The following is a 21,203-nucleotide window of genomic DNA, read 5'->3' as shown; positions in this document are numbered from 1 at the left end:
TACTAATGTTTCACAGTGGTATTTTCTAAAATTGGCCAAGTCTGACTTCAACCCAGGCTTAGCTAGCTGCTCTTTAAGGAATTAACAGATTGTAGGCCTGGCTGAGTGGGTACACTTGAAAAGCGGTGGACTCTGGGCTAAGAATGGGTATGTGAAAAGCCCTTTTTGAAGCTCAGGCTGCAGTCAGAAGGATGGTTGCGCTGTGAAACGTTAAGCCTAACTGGCCGGTCGGGGCGGCACTGCAGTGAATTAACCTCATCATGAAGTCACCGATGGGTGGCGGGACGCTGAGCCTGTCTCTGGTGTCCCTCCTCCTCCTCCTGGCGTCTTTTAGCCGGCCGCACCAGCATAATATCCTGCTGGGATCGGATTATGCCTTTTAATTCTCGCTTCCATTACCGCTCACCATGGCAACCCCATCCTTTATATCACCCAAAGTACAGAGTGTGTCAGTGCAGCACAGACATAAAGACACAGTGATACAGTACTAGGAAATATTGAATCACCATGGATATGAACTTTAAACCTTTATAAGCGATGGTGATTTGTGGTCGACTGGTGCACAAATGGATAGTCTGGTTTCCTCCAGCTAGTCTGTGGCCTGATGTTCGATAAAAAACTAGACAGTGCTCTCAGTTCTTTGTCTGTCAATTCTCACTTGAATGCTATACAGTAGGACCAAAGTAGCACAATTGACTACATCTGTATATTAATATCCTACATGTGTCAAAATACACACCTATTTTAAGTCTTCGTTGTTTTGTGAAATCCAGATCATCATTTCAGCTCCCACAGAGTAAAGTCTTCCCCTTTAAATTGGATAAGCTGTGTACCACCCAACGCCCCCACCACCCCCAGCCCCACACACACCAACTAAGCACCCTCATTCTAATCCCTGTGCTGCAGAGGTGGGTGCTGGCATGTTACTGCTCTGGACTAATTACTTAGTTCAAAGACATGCAGGTCAGGTGAACTGGAGACTCTAAAAATTGCCTATAGGCATGAATGTGAGAGTGTGTTTAATATAGAATGGTACATAATGTAGTATATGTATATGCTGTATATGCAGTATGTATATGTACATGATCTAGTATGGTATATAGTGATGTAATGGTATATGACGTATATGAAGTGGTATGTAAAAAGCCCTTTGAGACATGCTTGTGATTAAAGTGCTATATAAATAAACTTGACTTGACTTGATTACTGGAGTGTAATATGCAACCGCTGCCAGCATACAGTGTGTTTTGTAGGATGGCAGCAGTAGTCTAGTATAGCAATAGATTGGTGGCAGTATAGTAAAAGTATGATATGGTAACAGCTCCTGCATGTACAGTAACAGTATCTTAGTAGTTTGTGATGTGTGTGAGTGCTTTGGGAATGTTTTGAATTAAGTTCCTCTATCTATAGCTTTATGCAGGACTCTACTGCACATAAGAGAGGAGAACTTATGGATGAACACTGTTGTTTTTCTGGTTTTCTCCCATGTATTTCTGATGGAAGATTACCATTTTTTTCCTCCTGTTTTTTTGTATTCATGAGCACAGTTCCCTCTGCACAGTGTTTGAATCAAAGAATGTTAATTTCTGAGGTTGTCATACAGACCTCAAGAGTCAGATCAAATACTTTTAAGGCCCTGTTTTAGCCTATACTTGGGTGGAGGTGGACGTTTGCCGCTTAGAACGATACAGTGAGTTAAAACAGGACAGAAGTTATCACAGGAAAGAATTGCCAAGGGAAATCACTTCTTAACACCTTTTTATTTACACTGAACAAAAATATAAACGCAACATGCAACAATTTTCAAGATTTTACTTGGTTACAGCTCATATGAGAAAATCATTCGAGAGAAATTCTGGGCAAAGAAGAAATGCTCAGTAACAGTGATGTAAACAAAGTTGTACAGAAGATTTGAGAAAAATAAGCGTTTTATGGAAAATTAATGGGATATTTTAACTCATGAAACATGGGACCAAAACTTTACATGTTGCATTCATATTTTTGTTCAGTATAAATGGGCATTTTATAAATTGAAATTTTGCAGTGTTTTATTATTTTATATTTGTGTCTGCACTTCATGTCCTGTGATCTTTTGCCCCCTTTATCTGTTTTAGTTTTCTGTTTTTAACTTGCTTTTTGTTTTATTTCCTTTTGTAAAGCAATTTGTAACTCTTTGTCTTTGTCTTACCTACTTACATACCTACTTACTTTCTTACTTACCTGACCCGTTCTGAATTCTCCTGATACAGTAACCCACACCCATCTGGTATTCAATGTTGTGTTCAAGAAACATTAAGAATATTTGCAACTAAAATTTGACTGTAATGTGAGAAAGGGAGCTACTGATGAGGGAGATACTGACTGCAGATAACCGGCAGTATTACATGCTACTGTATCTCCGCTGCAAGTACACAACCTCAAGCAAGCATGTACACACCGGCCTACAGTGCCTGGCACCGAGCCACGTGTGTGACAAAGACACACACACACACACACTTTCTCTCTCTCTTTCTCTCTTGCTTTCCCTCTCACACACATACACACTCCCCTTCACACAGGCTTAATACTCTCCTCTATGAAGGGCGGTCAGGGTCAGACGCTATGCTTTAAAGTTAAGCGGACAGCCCAGTGGCAGGTGACATCATCTCAAGCAGCCGTACTGCTGCTCTCAGCAAATCTCCACATAAAGATTTGGCCTGTTTACTCTCCAGTGTGCAGACAGAGACCACTGGGGGTGAAGCTGCGGCTTTTGTTTGCGTGGCTTTGAGTTTTGGCTGTGTGTGCACGAACAAAGGTTGCTCCTGATTTATTTTTTTCCCCTCCACTCTCTATCTAAGCATTAGCCAGCTTCCTCTGCAGTATGATTGGGTGAAGCCTCCTCTCTACACAAACTATGTAGTGCTCAAACATACATTGCTGTGGCTGTGAAGGAACCTCTGTGGCTTCATAAGCTGGGTTTCCATCCAAGTACTTTGATGTGAATTGAGATGCATCACATTAGAAAAGCTGAATGCAAATGAGAAAATTCAACATTTTTACATTTGCTTGAAGCAGATTTTCTTTTGCCAATTAGATAAATTTTGGAAAAATTGGCAATGGAACCACATTTGTTGAATAAATAATGAGATAGGCTTTGCATGATCAGCTCAATGAGTAGCTTTGGACATTCTGAAATGTTTGTAAAATGTCTGTCCACCACGACCTCCCAAAAATGTCATATCTGCTGTAAAAGGTGCCCCGTCGTTGTATTGCCAAGTGCATTTCTTTGTTTTCTCTTCAGATGAAAGTGTGAAATATGGCCAACATTATCTGACACTCAAGAGGAACAATAACAGCTTGCCCAACACTAATCAATTCTTGAAATATTCTTCATTTTACTGGTGGATGTGGGGCTTTTTCTGGCGTTCAGGAAGTCTCTTAATTCGATTCAACCCAGCTGATGGCATTTTATTTTTGGCAGCATTTCAATAGTTTACATAACAAAGTTGGATAGAAACACAGCCGTGAATGAAGCTGAATGGAGTCTGCAGAATGCAGTCTCAGTCTCAGACAGACACACATGCTCACACACCTCCATTCCCTCCCGGCGATGCGCAGCGCCCTTAATGATTTATTGAGTGAGTGCGGTGGAGCAGCGTCAGTGAGGGTGGGGCTGGGTGGGGCGGGGCGGGGCGGGGTGGAGGGGGTGTGGGGTGTGCAGCAGGTTTGGGCGTGTTGCGGTGCTCGAATTGGAAACCTCCACCCATTGCCTGCAGAGCTGAACACAGAGAGCTCAGAAACAAGCTGTGAATCTGCAGAGAAAACAGCATTTTGATTGCAGACAAACTGACTAAATGCACTGAATAAATGATGCTATTATCTAAATTGTACTAGATACTTGACAGTTTATATTTATTTGCATACAATAGTGAGGTAACAAAACACAGTGACACTGAAAGAAGGAAGAAAAAACTTTAGGTGGAACAACAAACACCCAATTAAACTTTTCACTTAAACTATCACTTAAAACTCAAGAATGAAATAGACTGCATGACAGAACATTTGGCAGTGATGCATCAATGACAAATCAAGTGCAAATTCTTCTGCAGGAGTCAGTGGAGATTTCACTCCTGGATTGTACATATATTACTCAACAGTCTGGTTTTTTACATTGTGTTGGTGAACCAGTGGTCATTCAACCCAGACTTGAAACAAAACCAGGTAACAGTCTCTAATCCTGTTGAGTGTCAGACTGAGTTTAATGTAGAGCCATAAACGGCTGTGTTTGTCCTCTTGGACCATGTGGGTTTGTATGTGAAACAGTTGGCGCCTGAGGAAAGCTAAACGACAGACCCTTAACCCTGACCCTCACCTGACCTCTGACCTTGGCTCCTCCCCTGACTCTCGAAATCCAACGTCCCCAAATAGACCAGCCGCCACAAACGTTTCTCCAACGCCCTTATCTTGATACAGTGAGGCTCAATTTACATTTCACAAATTGGTCCACGTTCGCTTTATATTGTTGTTGGTAATCAATGAGAACTATTGGCCTGTTGATTTAAACTTGGGGCTGATGCCTCAAGTGAAGACACATTGGGCCTAACGTCCGCTCTGCCATCTTCAATTCAAGATTTAATAATTGATCGCAAGATCAACCAAATTGGACGAGCCATTGTAATATCAGTCCCTTCAGGAATTTGTAATTTTGATCATAATAATTAATGCAAATTTTGCCGATCCTTGCAATATTTGTGAGAGCTTGCATATTTTCAAAATTACAGCAATTTTTCCACATGAAATAGCCAAATGAACAGAGCACTTTTTCCCATAAAATTATCCCATAAAACTTTACGTCATCAAACTATGTCTAGCTTTGTCTTCTTATAATACAACCAGTGACTCTGGAGCTTTATAGAGGGAGGAAATGGAGGATTCAGGAGTCAAATGTGAGTGTTATTCAGTCCTACAGGTGTAAGAACTGGACTGCACTTTGTTTTGTCATTTATCATTCATTATAATAGTTTCCATTCAGATTGAGTCTTTGGTTTGCATGCTGTTAGCCAGAAGAACACAAAGTCCACCTCAGACATAAATGGGCACATTTAAATGAAACACTTTTCTAATCATGAAATGTATTCAAATGTCCTGATTGTACAGTATTTGGTGCTCACTGTGCTGCTGTTGAGCTGAAGGTATATTTATGAAGACTGGAATCCAAGCACAGTATTTCCTTTGTTGCTGAGCCCATGCTTTTTCTGTGCAGGAAATATAAAGGATGAACGCTAAAATATTCAGTAGTTTCTGTGATAAGGCCTAAGCTTATTATCACAGCAAGTGAATCTTTCTTAATGGGATGTAGTTATAAAAAACCCTTTATAAAAGCCCTCTTTATTGGTATCTTTTTAGAACCATTTTTCCTTGACTTGTGATTTTTACCAATTTCGGCTATTTTTCTTCAAAAACTACCTGAAACTTTGCAAACTGCATTGTAATTTGTGAGCAAAACACCCCAAAATCAAGCATTTTTGGGTCTTGACTATGAGTCTAACAGCGCATTGACGTTGAATTTTTTGGAAGCGTCTCTACCGGGAATCGAACTCGGGTCTCCCACTTGAGAGTCTGCAGTCTAACTCCCAGCGGGCCATGTGACCATAACATAAAGTGGTGAACAGAGCGACCGTCTGACAGTGCCATCCACAGAGCCCCTGCTGTCACGGGGCTAAAAACTCCATCTCACTGTGTACATGTGGATGAAAAGAGGCTTATCCAGTAAATTTGGGAAACGCCATCACACCCTGAGGGGAGAGAGGACTGTGGCGGTGGGGGGGGTCAAAACAGACAGGATTACACAGCTAATTAGCATGCTAAATCGTCTGAAACAAAGACCCCCTGTGGTTATGGGAATGGATTAGACTTCTAGAACATTCTTACTCTCATAGGAAACGTCTAGGCTAATTGGTGGGATACGGTGAATTTGACATGCAAGATAATAGATTTTCTGACTGGCAGCATGTTCATTATACATTATGACAACCCCATGAGAAGAGGAAAGATTTTAGGAAGCAAACAATAGAGCACATGCTCTGTAGACTATTTGCATCTCCTAGCTGAGAGGGATTAAGATCAGATTTGTATGTTTCTTTCTAAACATTTATTTACCCAGGGAATATATTCTGAGCATGCATGATCTCTTTTAGCTTCACATCCATACAGCTGCCCGTGGTCATACCTGGGAGCTCGTCTGTTGTTGTTTTCCACTGAGCAGCTCTGCTGCAGCAGATGGAGGTTAAGTAGTTTGCTCATGAGCAGCTCAGTGGAAACTGGCGAGGGAGTCGAGAACGATCACCTTCTCCTGCCCAGATCTTCCCAGCCGTCTCAGGATTCGGGCTGATCTGTCCCGTTTTATTAAAGCTGCACAGGCCAGCAGCTAGTATAAGTCACTCTGTTGGTTGATCTGTCGGTTGGTCTGTCCCAAAAATGTAAAAGAAACTTTACTGCGCATGTGCTCACTAAGCTGCATCTGTGTAGGTAGTCGTGTGCAAGCCATTGTGTGATTTAACCCATAAATTATTCAGTGACAATTAACAATTGACAATTAATTTTAGTCACAGCGTTTCCATGGTCTACGTAGTACGTGCAGAACCAACACACAAGCTGTGGTGATACAGGCTGTGTGTGTCACCAGTTACAGTGTATCTCAGTTGGTAAAGCTAAGCGTTGTGATGCTGGAGACCTGAGTTCAAATCCTGAGTCAGACAATGTAGGTTTGTTAATTGCATTGCCCACTTTTGTTCCTTACTGCACAGCCAAAAGTCCTCTAAATATTGACGTCCTATACAAGATCATGAATGGCGAATCGAGACACCGGTTCAAATAGCAATGACAAGGAGGTAATTACAGCAAGCACTGATCATTGTGCCCAACTTTACCACCGTCCAAACGTCCATTGGTTACTTGTTTGGCAGATTTGGCAATTTGGCAAGCGCCAAGCTGGTTGCAGTTTTTCACAGATTACGTACTTTTTGAAAGTTTGAAAGAGTTACTCCTACATCATGTACCAACAGTTTGCTGCGTAGTCCTCATTTCACTCTTAAGTTTTGATTCTTCACCTCCTGTGCGCCGAGAAGATTTCCAACCAGTGACCATACCCAACACCTGGGCAAACAGACTGAATCTACACCATCTCATTTAGAAGGGATGGGACGCTCTTCTCTGTTGCAGCCTCAACATGTGATTTAAACTGATAGGACGAGTGTATTTTGACATAGAAATCTTGCCTAGTGCAGCTTTAACCTTTTGGCTACTGCTGCCTCATTTACATTTACATGGAAGGCGCTTAGCTGAAGTTCTTTTCCAGAGCAAATGAGAAAAATAAACTTAAATTCCATTTTTTTTCCTTTTTTTTATTAGGAATTTAAAAGCACAACAACTCAAAGGAGTATCATGACACAAAATCCCAGAGGATGGCACTTAAAAGCATTACTAAAAATACTTATTTCCAAAGTGGTCCTCGATGGAAACAAACAAACACAATACATGGAAACAAACAATTCAATGGAAACAAACAAAATTACAGGATAAACCTACTAGTCCCCCTTGCAACCCCTCGCCCCCGGGTTCAAACTCCCTCCCTTAAAAGTGACCCATCAACACTCCCCACAAAGCTGCCTTAACTTTTGTTTTAAAAATTGCCTTGATGATCGACATTACAAGCAACCAGCAATAGGGACTCCGAGTACCAGGGTGAGAGCCGCAGCCCCCCGAAAATAAATGCACCAACAAATATTCCTAACCCTAGAAGGATTAGGTGTGATAGAGAAGGGCCAGGTGAAGACATAAAGAGAAAAGGTAATATTTGAAGGTAGCGTCCTGGGGTAGGTAGTGTCTGCGCGGTCATGTCTGTCGGACATGGCGTGACCTCCAGGCAGCACGTTCCCTCTCCTCCCATCCCTCCGTCCGGCCGTGGCGTTGGTGTCAGCGCTGGGATCCAGTGTCACACAGACAGACACAATGGCCGCACTGTGCTCCGCTCGCAGCATTGTTCTCCCCCTGAACCCAGAGGCACAATGCAGCCCTTATCCACACAGGACAGGCAGGCAGGCAGGCAGGCGGGCTGTCAGGTGCTTTTCTTCCTAGCTGTTTTTGCAAGCTCTTTTACACTAGCTGGCCTGCTAGGGGAGTTCTGTTAGAGGAATACACTGAGAGTCTTTTAGGAGATTAGCCAGTTGGTCAACTTGCCTGTTAAGTGATGGGAACATAGACACCAGAATTATACCAAAAGTGTCCCCGGTAGATCATTTGCTACTGTCATTCATGCTAACTCGTTACATTACAGTATGTTGAGTGATAGGAGCTGAGCTGAAAAGTGAGAAAACTGAACTTTTGGTAATAAAAAGGAAATATCATTACCTGTAACCAACAAAGTTAGAAAGAGGTAATGTTTTCATCCCTGTTTGTGAGGAGTATATCTTAAAAAGTCAATTGGATTTGGCTGAATTTTGGAGGACAGATAGTCCTTGGCCCAAAGATCAGTTGATTAGATTTTGCTGGTGATCCAGATCTGGGATTTCTGCCATTAGATGTCTTTCATTTTTCGGCCATAACTAATATGCTGCGTTCATGTGCTGGTGGGAAAAGTCTGACATCTGGGACTCAAACGCAGTGATTTTTAGCTGTACACAGTTTCCCATCGCCCAGCACAGCCATTCCTTATGGAAACAGGGAAGGTAGTTCCTGGTAGTTCAAAACAGTATGTTATTTTTGTATCTTATTTCCTGTAAATTTTACCAATCTCCAACACAAAACTACCACTTAGCTGCATATAATTTAAGATTACTTACCATGTAACTTTAGAGCTGCTACAATTTCTCATTTTATCACTTTTGAGATGATGCAGTCTTTCTTTCACATGCTCACTGTCACTCCCAACAGACACTCTCTCTCTCTCTCTCTCTCTCTCCCTCTCTCTCTCTCTCTCTCTCTCCCTCTCTCTCTCCCTTTCTCCCTCGCATCCACATCAAACTAGTTAATCCACGGCCAGATTTCAGTTGGCCAGCATTCAAGAAGGCATTACTGACATTCAGCATTTGAGCTTTGTCAGGCATACACACACAGACACTCACACACAGACACTCACACACACTAATGCAGTACATATTAACCCAGCTGGCAGGTTTTATAGGGCAAAGTATTGGGTCAGAGTGATGGGGTAGAGCGTTGACCCTGTCACTGTTGTGGGATGAAAACCACGCATCTGCAACAAGTGCAAATGTATGAAATAAAGAAAATAAGGTTTTCTCATTGACACCTGCGTATCCCCAAGGGCCCAAGGGTCATGAAGCTCAACACATAAATGACAATGTAATCTTTGAATTCAAGCGAGAAAAAACACTAAAGTTGCAGTTGAATGGTTTGAAGGGAACAGCCAACATAAAACTGCATTAAAGGAATACATACGCTTTTGGGAGACTGGCCTATTGGTGGATTTTAGCTTTTGTACTGGAGTGTTTTATCAGAGATTTTCCCTTTAGTGACTGACCAAGTTTTCATATATATACTTTTATTTTTTCAACTTAATGTGTGTACACCACCAGAATAAGAAATGAACTTTTTTCAGAGGTTATTTTTCCTCCCTTTTTTTTCCTCTTTCTTTTTTTCTTTTAGGGGCATGTCGGTCCTTAATACATTTCCATTGCATATCGGCAAATAAACCCTCAATTTGTACCACTAAGATTCGTTTTATTATCTCACACTTCTTTCATACTGCTGGAAACTGATGGCAGGCCTTACAGAAGACTCTCTGTCCCCAACCAGTCCGTCTTCCACCCCTCCATTTTTGAGTTGTTTTTTTTTACCATATCGGTTGTTTTATTTTGTATTTGGTGCGGCGGTTTGTGTGGGGTTGGAATTTTCCTCTGCTGCTGTTTGCGTGGTGCCAACATTTTCTCCTGCTTCAGACTGCATGCTCGGTTGTTTTCTGATCAAAAAAACGCTTGATTTTTCTGTCCCAGAATGCACCGGAAAGAATCCCCAAGTCGTCGGCTGCCATGAATCACCTACGGTCGCCCATGGTGGACAGTAGATTCATTGACGTGTGAATATTTGATAACAAAAAAAAAATTGCAAATGCAAAAAGGGCACTCCTAATTATTCAGTGCGGTTTTTGTCCCCTCATTTTTAATTTCACAGGCATTTTATAAACTTTCAAAGGAATTTTTGCCCCAAGCTGCTGTTAATTTCTAACACTGGTGTACACAGTTGTTAAATAACAAAAGCAATAAAATCCCATTGTACATGTTCTCTGTAATTCATATGATATTTTGATTATATACAAAAGCAGCAAGAACTTTGACTGATGAGACATCTGTGTTTCCTAATGGTGGACTGAATCCGGTAAAGCCCAGTTCAGATATTTAAGCATCAAATCAAACTTCAAATCAAACTTTATTTGTACAGCACATTTCATGCAAGCAAATGCAGCTCAAGGTGCTTCACAACACAGATAAAAATGCAATGGAATAAAACAACTAGAAATAGACAATGTATGTAAGAGTAGAATAAAAACAGTAAAAATTACAGGAAAGCTAAATAGTAGGCCTTATCTTTCTATCTCTTTCTTTCTCTCTTTTTTCTCTTTTTTTCCTCTAATTCTTTATGAAAGGACCGACCATTATTAGGCCTATATACAACACTACTGATATGACTCATCGTCTCTTCCTCTGTCTGTCTGTGTGCCGCAGGATTCGTCCTCAGCTGGCCAGGGAGAAGATCGAAGGATGCCACATCTGTACGTACGTGATGCCCGGGGAGCCGCAGGTCATCCTGGGCAAGGACAAGGCCTTCACCTACGACCACGTGTTCGACATGGACTCCCAGCAGGACGCCATCTACGCCAACTGCACCGAGAAGCTGATCGAGGGCTGCTTCGAGGGCTACAACGCCACCGTCTTCGCATACGGACAGGCGAGTCTTTATCGGTGACGTCTGTCTCTGTCCTCCGTATCGCAGCTGCGGTGTTGACTATTCCCTTATAGCTGGAAGGATATAGAGAAGTGTGTGTGTGTGTGTGGGGGTGGGGGGGGGTGGGGGGGGGGGTGGAGAGTGTTGACGTTTGGGTAAAAAGGAGACTGGAGGAGACTTCTGCTGTGGAATTCGAACCCCTTGCGACCTTGTACTTGTCCGAGCTTCGTTTTATTGCAGAACAGTTTGGACGCACCTGATTGAATGTTCTCTGTTTTTCATTCTCTTAAAGCCATTTTGATCTAAAGGCTTCTGCTTAAAAGCTTGAAATTAGTTTCTTAGACAAATAGAAATAGTGAAGTTGATGCCTATGTATGAATTTCTTTCCAAAGCCTTTGCCTTTCCATCAAGGCAAAGGGTGGCTACTTTAAATAATCTAAAATATAAGATAGTTTTGATTTGTTTAACACTTTTTTTGGTCACTGCATAATTCAATTTGTGTTATTTCATAGTTTTGATGTCTTTACTATTATTCTAAAATGCGGGAAATAGTAAAAATAAAGAAAAATTAGGTGTGTCCAGACTTTTGACTGGTAGTGTTCCCTGTGTGTGTGAGTCTCCTGCTTTGACATAGTGCTGCAGAACGCTGTATTTTTGCATGGTAAAGCAATGTGTTGGATCACGAGGGAGCGAAGCACGGGCCTAATAATCCTACACAAAGTCCTTATGGGGCCCAGAGAGAAATCGTCGTCCCCACTGATTCCTACTTGTTTATTAGCACAGCAAACAATTTTCAGCCGCGCCCTGCCTTTAGGAACACTTTAAGGCTTTACCCACGGCATTATGGGTAGCGATCCTACTGCTGCTGCGAGGTTTTACAGAGCTTAATCATTTGGGTTTTTTTTTTTAAACCAGTGACACTCCTTTTCTTTCTCTCTAATACCTTCTTCCTCTCTCCCTTCCCACTTCCCTCTCCCTTTTCATCGCCGAGTCTGCCACATGGAAATGACATGCTAGTTTGGGCCTCCCATCCCCCCCAATCCCCCCCCTTCCGCCGCTCAGGTTGCCTTGACGACGGAGCTCCTGCTGCATGGCACTCATGGGGAGGGTGTGTGTGTGTGTGTGTGTGTGTGTAGAGAAAAAAGGGGCTTTTATGGTGGGAGTCTTAAAGCGGTGCTGTGAAGTGCGCACACCTCTTAGATAGCGATACATTTTTAATGCGAGTTCCATGTTAAACCCACATCTCTCCCCCCCCCAGTAGCTGCTTCTGCCGCTGCTGGCCTACTTCTGGGTGTTCATTCAGAGCGCGCTGATAGCGGTCGGCGCGGTTTGGCCTAGTATTGCTTGGCCTGGATCGGCTCTGTTTGCCTGTGCGGCTTTACAAGGACTAATCTAGATTTAGACTGACCCGCCCAAACGCATCGCGGGAATTCTGCCCACTTGGGTTGTAGCTGCGACCGGCGGTAACGACGGAGCGCAGATCTTCTCTTTAAAAGGGTTGTCCGATTATCGTGTCGTATTTAGTGAGAAACAGTAGGTGGAAATACAGGAAAGGAAGATTCTGGTTTGCTGGAACACACATGGCTCCAGAGTCAGGTGGTCCAAACCGCTCCACCATCCTCTTCCTCGCTCATTTTGTGCCTTCTAATCTTCCTCTTCTGTTCGCCGTCAATGTTTTTGTCCTTCCACCTAGCCTTATTCTACCTATCCTTATCCCTCTCCCTCCCATTTTACCTTACCCAGTGTTCTTATCTTGAAAAATCTTCCTCACCTCTCTTCTTCCTCCTCCTCCTCCACCAAAATGCACCAATTCTGGGCCCGCTTTGTTGTTTGGTGGTGTTTTCAGTCCCTCAGAATCAAAGAGCGAGGGCTTCTTTCTAGAGCCGCCATTTTGCACCAAGAGACGTTCAATAATCATACGGGGAGAAATCCATCGCAGAAGAGACACAAAAGAGAAATCACTAACTGAAGTAGAAGTAGAAGAGGCAGGCTGAGGGAAAGTGGGTTCACCAAAAGAGTGAATTACAGCATTTCATCACAAAATAACATTTAACATATCTAACAGTGTAACAGGATCCTCCACCTCTCTGTGTGTACTGTATGTCATGACGCTGTCTCCTCCCCATGCAGACGGGCTCGGGGAAGACGTACACCATGGGGACGGGCTTTGACGTCAGCATCGGGGAGGAGGAGCTGGGCATCATCCCCCGGGCCGTCCACCACCTCTTCAAGGGCATCGAGGAGCGCCGGCAGGCCGCCCAGGACCAGGGGCGCCCCGTCCCCGAGTTCAAGATCAACGCCCAGTTCCTCGAGGTACGCACCCAGCACCCAGCACCCAGCACCCAGCACCCAGCACCCAGCACCCAGCACCCAGCACCCATCTGCCTACCTGCATTCCCACCTGTCTATCTTTATACCTAGCTACTTTCTACTAATGGGCATGGGGTTGGTTTGTAGCGGGCACAGCACCAGGCTAAAGTCATACGTTGGTATATTTGTTTTTTGGTTATGTTTTTTTTCATACTGGAGACTAGGGCTGGGCGATATATCATATAATATCAATATTACAATATGAGACTAGGTATCGTCTGGGATTTTAGTTATCGTAATATTGTGAAATAACTTAAATGTTACTTCTTCCTGGTCTTAAAGGCTGCGTTACAGTAAAGTGACACAATTTTCTGAACTTATCAAGTAGTAGAGTAAAATGATTGAAAAACAATGATTGGCTTTACCTGCTCATCCACATTTCTTATTACTCATTAAACATTACTGATTACTAATGATCATTACTAATTTTCAAAATGTTCTTGTGTGTAAATATCTTATGAAAGCATGAATACTCATCAATATCGAGGTATTCGGTCTAAAATCTTGTGATATTTGATTTTGTCAATATCGCCCAGCCCTACTGGAGACAAATTCTAGATTTGCAATCACAGGCTTTTGCTTCTCGCCGTGCCGTGTAAATAAGCATTTGCTCTTAATTGCCCTGCTTCTTCGGGCTAAATAAAGGTTAAATGAAACAAACAAAAGACACTCTCCTCAAAGCATCGTTTTCCTCTCACCAGCTTTAGGACAGGCGTTTACAGAGGCCTAACGGGTCAGGCTTATATTGTTGACACTGCTCATTTAACAAGCTGTGACACCATCGCTCTGTCACTTGAAAATATCTCCACTGACAATTGAACTGCGGCAGCTGTCATCGGGGGGGTTAGGAGGTGTCTGGGGGTGGGGGTGGGATGGGGGGGGGTACAGGAAGGGTTAACAGGGATGAGGTGAGCTGACAGCTGTGCCGTCCCGTCAATCTGACAGCGCTCAAATTCCTAGAGAAGAGCTGGAACTGGAGAGGCGGGTGCAAGAGACGGGTGATGGCTGAGAAATATGGATATGGGTTGAAAATGGGGTTCGACTCTGTGGGTTTTTGAAGGCAGATACTGATGTTTTTAGGCTGAAGTACTGCAGATAATAGCCGATATTTTGTGACATCTTCAAATTTAACAATTTTCATGTCAGTAGTTAGTATTTCCCCCTGAACTGTATTCTTGTCATGGCAGAAATGCATCTGAAACAGCATTTAGACCATGGTGGGACACTAAAACTCTCCATTGAAACTCAGACTAATGAAGGTTTAGCAGCTCCAGGGTGACCCACCGCTCCTATTCATTACTACCTTTAACTGAGGAATTAATTTACAAAAACAATTATTGAACAATTAAATGAATAAATAAAACAAATAGATAAAATGTGCAAAGAAAATGAAATGTCATTGCAGGTTTTACAGTAGCTGTAGTCAGGGAGGAACCTCCATCATGTCAGCAGTCAACAACATGATTGGCCAATATCCGATTTAATAAAAGGTCAATATAGGCCAGATATATCGTCAAACCAATATATTGGTCTTAACGTAATGAAAATGTCCCTGGCCTTTAGTTCCTCACCTAGCACTTCTGTATCATACATGACTACTGAAGGGACTTGCTGTGATGATGCTGGCAAACTAGGAATTTAAGTTTCTTTTGTTGCACTCAACCATTCATTTTATGTCACTGAGTATATTAAATACCTTAAGTGGAATGTATAAAGAGTTAGCTAGCTAATGGGCCAGAAAAACTGTAAAACAAAACTTTTGGGAAATGACAGCAGCAGAGGAGTGGCTCACAGGATAAATCAGGGCCCATACAGTTTTTTTAGAGCAAGAGAGAAGCTGGGGAAGTTTCTGTAAATTCAAGGGATCTGGACAGGAATCCTAGATCAGTGCACTCATTTGAATATTACTTAATCAATAATAATTCATAATAAGAAATTCAAAATGCCTCAGAGGGTGATTCGTTTTGAAAGGTTATTGTTTTTCAGTGAGATTACCTGTTATATGAGTTCTTTATTTGGATGCAGAGGGTTGGATTATCGGCACTAACAGAGGGTTTTTTCAGTTTTAAAGTGCATGTTTGGAGTTTCAGCTTTATCCTCCTGATCTGGGCCGCCATTCAAAATGTCCACATGTTTTGGGATTACTTGTTGCAATAAGAGGCTTACAAAGTGTACATTAAAATCCATAGAAATACAGTGGGTTGTGTGTTTTCTAGCCAGGACTGGCTTATCCCAGCAACCAGAGACAGAAGTGTCAAAAAATGAGTGTTTTGCATCTTCTACTAATTGCTCTGGATAAGAACATCTGCTAAATGGCAAAAAGGGAAATTGTATTTTTGTGTTATTTTAGTTGCTTCATACTATTATAGGATTTTATTCTGCCAATACATGTTACTTCGAAAATGCACAATGGTTTACTTCAAAGGTAAATCTGAATGTTACAATGAAGATTTCTAGTCCAAAATGTTATTTATCCAATTTTGGGAAAACAGTACTATCCTGACGTTCATTATTCAATATCTCTAAAATATAGAGGATCCAGTCTGTAAAATGTTATAATTTAGTCAACCAAGGACTTACCTACAGTCGTTTTAACGGTGCTATAATATGTTTAATTATTGTGTTATCAATCACTGTGTAGGAGCAGGTGTCACATTTTGGACCAAAACTTTTCAAATAAACCCTCCTTCCCCTGAAATGAGAACGTGCTTTTAGTCAATTTGCCTGGTTAAATAAGAGTGTTATAAAAACTCTGCTTCAGTATGTAGATCAGGGTATCACAGGCCCTTAAAAAGTCTGAGTCTTATCTAAATGAAAGGCCCTAAACATATTAAACACTGACACTTTAATGTCTACAGTTATCAGAGGTTTTATTTTTTCTCTATGCAGTGACAGGTTTCTTGCCCACAGTTAGATTAATCCAGAACAGGGTTAGTAGTGCAGTCTGCATTTACTTTACTAAACACAATTGGACTTCATGTCCCTTAGCAGTTAATTTGCTGTTGTCCTTTTTCTTGTACCACCCATTGATTATCTATGTTCAACCAGAAATAAACTGGTTTGGCAGCTTTGTTTCTTTATTTTGGTTGTTAAATTGGTCTTAATTTAAATTCCAGGTGCCATTAAAAATGTCTTAAAAACACTTCAAGTTGGCTTTCTGAAACCTGCAGATAACCTGTAGATTTTTGATGACTCAATCCATTATTCTTGTGAATCTGGCAGTTTGGTAGTAGTAGTTTTTCTTGTGCTGTGTCTCCCTGCAGCTGTACAACGAGGAGGTCCTGGATCTGTTCGACTCCACTCGAGACATGAAGCAGAAATCTCACATCAAGATCCACGAAGACGCCACCGGGGGAATCTACACGGTGGGGGTGACCACCCGCACCGTGGCCTCCGAGGCCGAGGTAGGCTTCCTCTTTCTGTAGGTGGCGCTCTTCTCTCTGTCTGTTCAGTCATGGTGGCTATCGCTGCTCATGCTAACTACCCAGTTCTTCTTCTTCTGTTGATTCCAAACAAACTGGAAATGGAAAACGCATCACTTCCTGTGTGCCAGAGGATTTTTCCCAGGAAAGAGCTACCAGACACCGGCTGTTTAGAATAGACAGTGGAAAAGCTTTCATGAACTGATATAAGCTGGATCACTATCAGCAGTAGAGAGTAGCAAAATTTGTAATTATAATTTATTTATATGAAAACATTGTGGATTATTACTGTAGGAAAAGCAGATTGATGCACATGTTGTACTGAGATGTATTCTGGTTAATGTTATATTAAAAGACATTTTTTGGACTGTGTTTTTAATGGATTCACTCTCTACTTTTCTGAGTGTGAACCTCTTTGCCACCATAAGTGCTATGCAAATACAGTTTAATTCATTCATAATTAGTAATCCATTAATTGCTGCACATAAGTATATTCATTGTAAAATGCTAGAGGATGTTTTTTTTTTTTTTTTGTTGTTTTTTTCTCCAACTGTACCAAAATGAATTCCACCAGTCTGGCTGTGTTAATAAACTGAAGCCTGGTAACATTTCTTCCTCTGTCCCTGTGCAGATGATGCAGTGCCTGAAGCTGGGCGCTCTGTCCCGCACCACAGCCAGCACCCAGATGAACGTCCAGAGCTCCCGGTCCCACGCCATCTTCACCATCCACCTGTGCCAAGTCCGCGTCTGTGCCTCCGACAATGTACGCACAGTATGCTGTCTTCACTGTTTACCATGCTCTGGTTAACATGTGATCAAGTACAGAAGTTCCTCTTTTTGAGGCATTGTGGTAGAACATGGTTGTTACAGAAATTAATTGCTGAATTCTGCTAAAAAAAAAAAAAAGTCACATTTAAAATAAAATGATTCCCTGAAGCTTATAATCATCTCAATATAGATGATCCAGTTTATCAAAGTGTCATTTTGTCAGCCAATGACTCACATTACCTGCTATCAGTGATTTAGTGATAAACAAACAATCACCATAACAAACACAAATCTGTTATATTTTCAGAAAAGTAAAAAAGACTTAAAAGACTGTACCCTCATAATAATCAATTTGGTATCAATCAGTCTATTAATATAGATCATGAAGATTTATGTCAAGCTGAAAAGGAGGATAAATTCTATTAATATAAATAATACTATTAATATAAAAAAGTGGCTTCCCTGAGTTAAGGTCGGTTTTATCCTACACTATTTTCCTGTCTGTTAGCCTTTTTAAAATGCTACAGTTTGCCATTTGAAAAATATGACACCGGCAGTTACAAAAGGAATGATAGCAAACCAATTATTGTTTCATAATTAAATTATTGTAATTTTAATTTCATTTTCTTTTTTCTTTTTTTTCTTTTTTATTTCAAATGGCAGATATCTAATTTTGCACAGAAATTCTTTGAGATAAAGATGATGCAATTGTTCGAACAATGACATTTAGGATACTGTAAGGACAACACATCAACACCACGTGTTGTGGTGCTAACAGCCCTCTTATGTCTTGATATCACTCAGCAAGAGAATGAGACCGACAACAGAGTTTCCAACGGCAACTCTGAGATGGACGAGTTCGAGACGCTGACGGCCAAGTTTCACTTCGTGGACCTGGCCGGTTCTGAGAGGCTGAAGAGAACCGGAGCGACGGGCGACCGGGCCAAAGAGGGCATCTCCATCAACTGTGGACTGGTGAGCTTCTCCTTCCTGTTCCTCACACCGACGACATGTCTAAAGTTACCCATCGGTGTCCAGGAGTGTTGATTTCCTAGAGTTGGACTGCCATCTAGTGGTTGGATTGTGTAAATGTCCATTCTGTACTCAAAGGCCCAGGTTAATGGGTACAAAAACCTTTGCAATGTTCAAAGTCAGCAATAAGACTTATGATAGTAGGTGCAAGACAGTTTGCTTGACCAATCAGGCGTTGGTCATTGGTTGTCATTGGTTTTGCATGTACTAAAAGTTTTTGCACCCATGGAAGGCATCAGTAAATCAGGGCCAAAGGTGCAAAAGTCATGAACTATGCAACAAGGAAAATATTGCAACAAGGAAGGAACGACAAGTACAAATATTTCAGCATTCAAGTATTATCAGTGACATGACTTTTTGTTTCTTTTTGAGAGCAAAAAAAACCATTTAATATAAACTGTAGACTGTTGTACTCAGCAATATGCACCAGTTACAGTCCAGAGCCCAGTCAACACTAATGAACTTCAGTATTGAAACTTGAACTACAGTATAAGTGTTTTAAGTGTTTTGTAAAGTATTTCAAACCTATTATTGATATTTGATTTAATTCAAGCGTCACTAGCACGTTCCCACTGGTCATGGAAGTTTAAGAATATCATGGAAATTTGAGAATTTTGATAAATTCTCTGGTGAAGTCAGGGAATATCAGGGAATTTTACAAATGGGTAATTTTACAGGAATATGCCAGCATGTATTTAACAAATTGTTTCACACATTTGTGGCATTCAATGGTGGTTTTCATGGTGGCTATTTTTTTTATAAATTGTATGACCAATTCTCTGCAGCAACTGGAGTGGAAACCAGACTGTTGAGCAGTTTACCAGACTGTAAATATTTAGAACTTTACAAACTAGTAAGAAATAAAATTGCTAAGTCATGGAAGAACTCCAATTTAGTTATTGAAAGTCAAGAAAAGTTTTCAGAAGAATTTTACTGTGTAGGTGACTAGCGACACATCCATACATCACATTCCAGTTGTGTATAACATAAACGTACACCTAAACAAATTCCAGTATCATACAAACAAAGTAAGTTGATGTGTCAACTTATTATTAATATTTTCCTCCCTTTCGCTCCCGTGTCCGGTGCTGCAGCTTGCTCTGGGGAATGTAATCAGTGCGTTGGGCGACCGGAGCAAGCGGGCCGCCCATGTGCCTTACAGAGACTCCAAACTCACCCGGCTCCTACAGGACTCCCTGGGAGGAAACAGGTTGGTGGACGGTCGATTTCACCTTTTCCCTCAAGCATCGTCAGTGTCAGTTTCCTGTTGGATAGCCTACCGTAGTTGGTGTTCTCTGAAAAGTCTTCCCAATCTGAGATTTCAACTGGAAAGTAGCAAACCAATACTAGAAACTTCTCTGTTACACCAAAGGATAATCAGAATCGAAATAATTGTATTTGCAAAAAACAAAAAATGTACAGGAATTTGTCTCTGTGGTATTTGTGCAGGAATTAATCGGATAATAAAGGAAAATTAAAAGCATCTTAAAGAGAAGGTTCAGGATTTGTAAAGCCTGTCCCACTGATCGTTAATCAAGACGCCGCTGAAAACACAGGAAACATTTTCATGCTGTTGTTGATGCTTCTGAGAAACTAACAACAGTCTTCTGTTAGCATTTCTTAGCAATGCAAGTGTAAGTCAGCGGGGAAATAAGTAATTTCTGACAACACTGCATGCAAGCACATGGTATACTTCCATAAACTGTATTATAGTAAGAATATTTAGCAAGAACTGGACTTGTATGTGATTTCAAAAAGGCAAAGTCCTAAACTGTTCTTGAAATTGAAGTATTACTACTGAAACTGCAAAACGCTGCAATTTTTTATCAATATTAAAAACATTTGGCTTCCTGAGCAAGATATTCTGAGCAAGTTGTATGTTGAAAAAAATCTTTCGCTTCTTTTGCTTAGTTTCAGTCTAATTCAAACTAAGCAATTCCTAAGCATTAGCCCCTCATACCTTCCTCCGAATGACATTTTTCATTCACTGAACATGGATTTAGGTAGAAAAGCTGCATTGTAACATGCATCTAAATGTATATCATATTTCTAAGCATGTGTTGAAGTTTATGTCACAATATTCTGCAAAAACAACCGCAACGCAAATGTTTGTCAGTATTAATTTGTGCAGCCTCACCAGACACTAACCCCCCCTCCCCTTCCCTCCCTCCCTCCTAAGCCAAACGGTGATGATCGCCTGCATCAGCCCGTCTGACCGCGACTTCATGGAGACGCTGAACACGCTGAAGTACGCCAACCGAGCCAGGAACATCAAGAACAAGGTGATGGTGAACCAGGACAAGGCCAGCCAGCAGATCAGCGCCCTGAGGACTGAGATAGCTCGACTGCAGATGGAGCTGATGGAGTACAAGACGGTGAGGTGGGGGGGGGGGGAGGGCTGATATATAACTGATGAAGGTGGAGGAGGAGGAGGAGGTGTGAGGTGGAGGGGTGTAAGAGAGGGGGAGGGATGGGGGAGTTAGAAAATGGAGGGAGGTTGCATGACTGTAGATGGAGCAAGGACACCTAAACTCTATATTTATGTGCACCAACACGCAAAAATGTTCATCTCAACAAGTCATTTAGTCTCACATTTAGTCTCAAAATCAGATTTTTCATAATAGAGGTCTGTCAATAATTCTGTCAGTGTGGTGAGATAATTCCACTTATTTC

General features: G+C 41.6%; 1 protein-coding gene across 1 annotated transcript in view; it reads left to right on the top strand.

Annotated features, from left to right (window-relative positions):
- Positions 1-21,203, top strand: part of kif21a (kinesin family member 21A) — a 57,734-nt gene that overhangs the window by 10,375 nt on the left and 26,156 nt on the right. Inside the window, exons 2-8 of the mRNA XM_078283025.1 lie at positions 10,719-10,941; positions 13,069-13,251; positions 16,572-16,712; positions 17,362-17,502; positions 18,309-18,473; positions 19,625-19,740; positions 20,710-20,905. Of these exons, the coding sequence (XP_078139151.1) occupies positions 10,719-10,941; positions 13,069-13,251; positions 16,572-16,712; positions 17,362-17,502; positions 18,309-18,473; positions 19,625-19,740; positions 20,710-20,905 (1,165 nt within the window). The remainder of the gene's footprint in view (positions 1-10,718; positions 10,942-13,068; positions 13,252-16,571; positions 16,713-17,361; positions 17,503-18,308; positions 18,474-19,624; positions 19,741-20,709; positions 20,906-21,203) is intronic.

The sequence above is a fragment of the Centroberyx gerrardi genome, chromosome 4 (genome assembly GCF_048128805.1).
Source record: "Centroberyx gerrardi isolate f3 chromosome 4, fCenGer3.hap1.cur.20231027, whole genome shotgun sequence".
NCBI lineage: Eukaryota > Metazoa > Chordata > Actinopteri > Beryciformes > Berycidae > Centroberyx > Centroberyx gerrardi.
The sequence above is the reverse complement of the archived record's forward strand: the minus strand, read 5'-3'. Positions and strand labels throughout refer to the sequence as shown.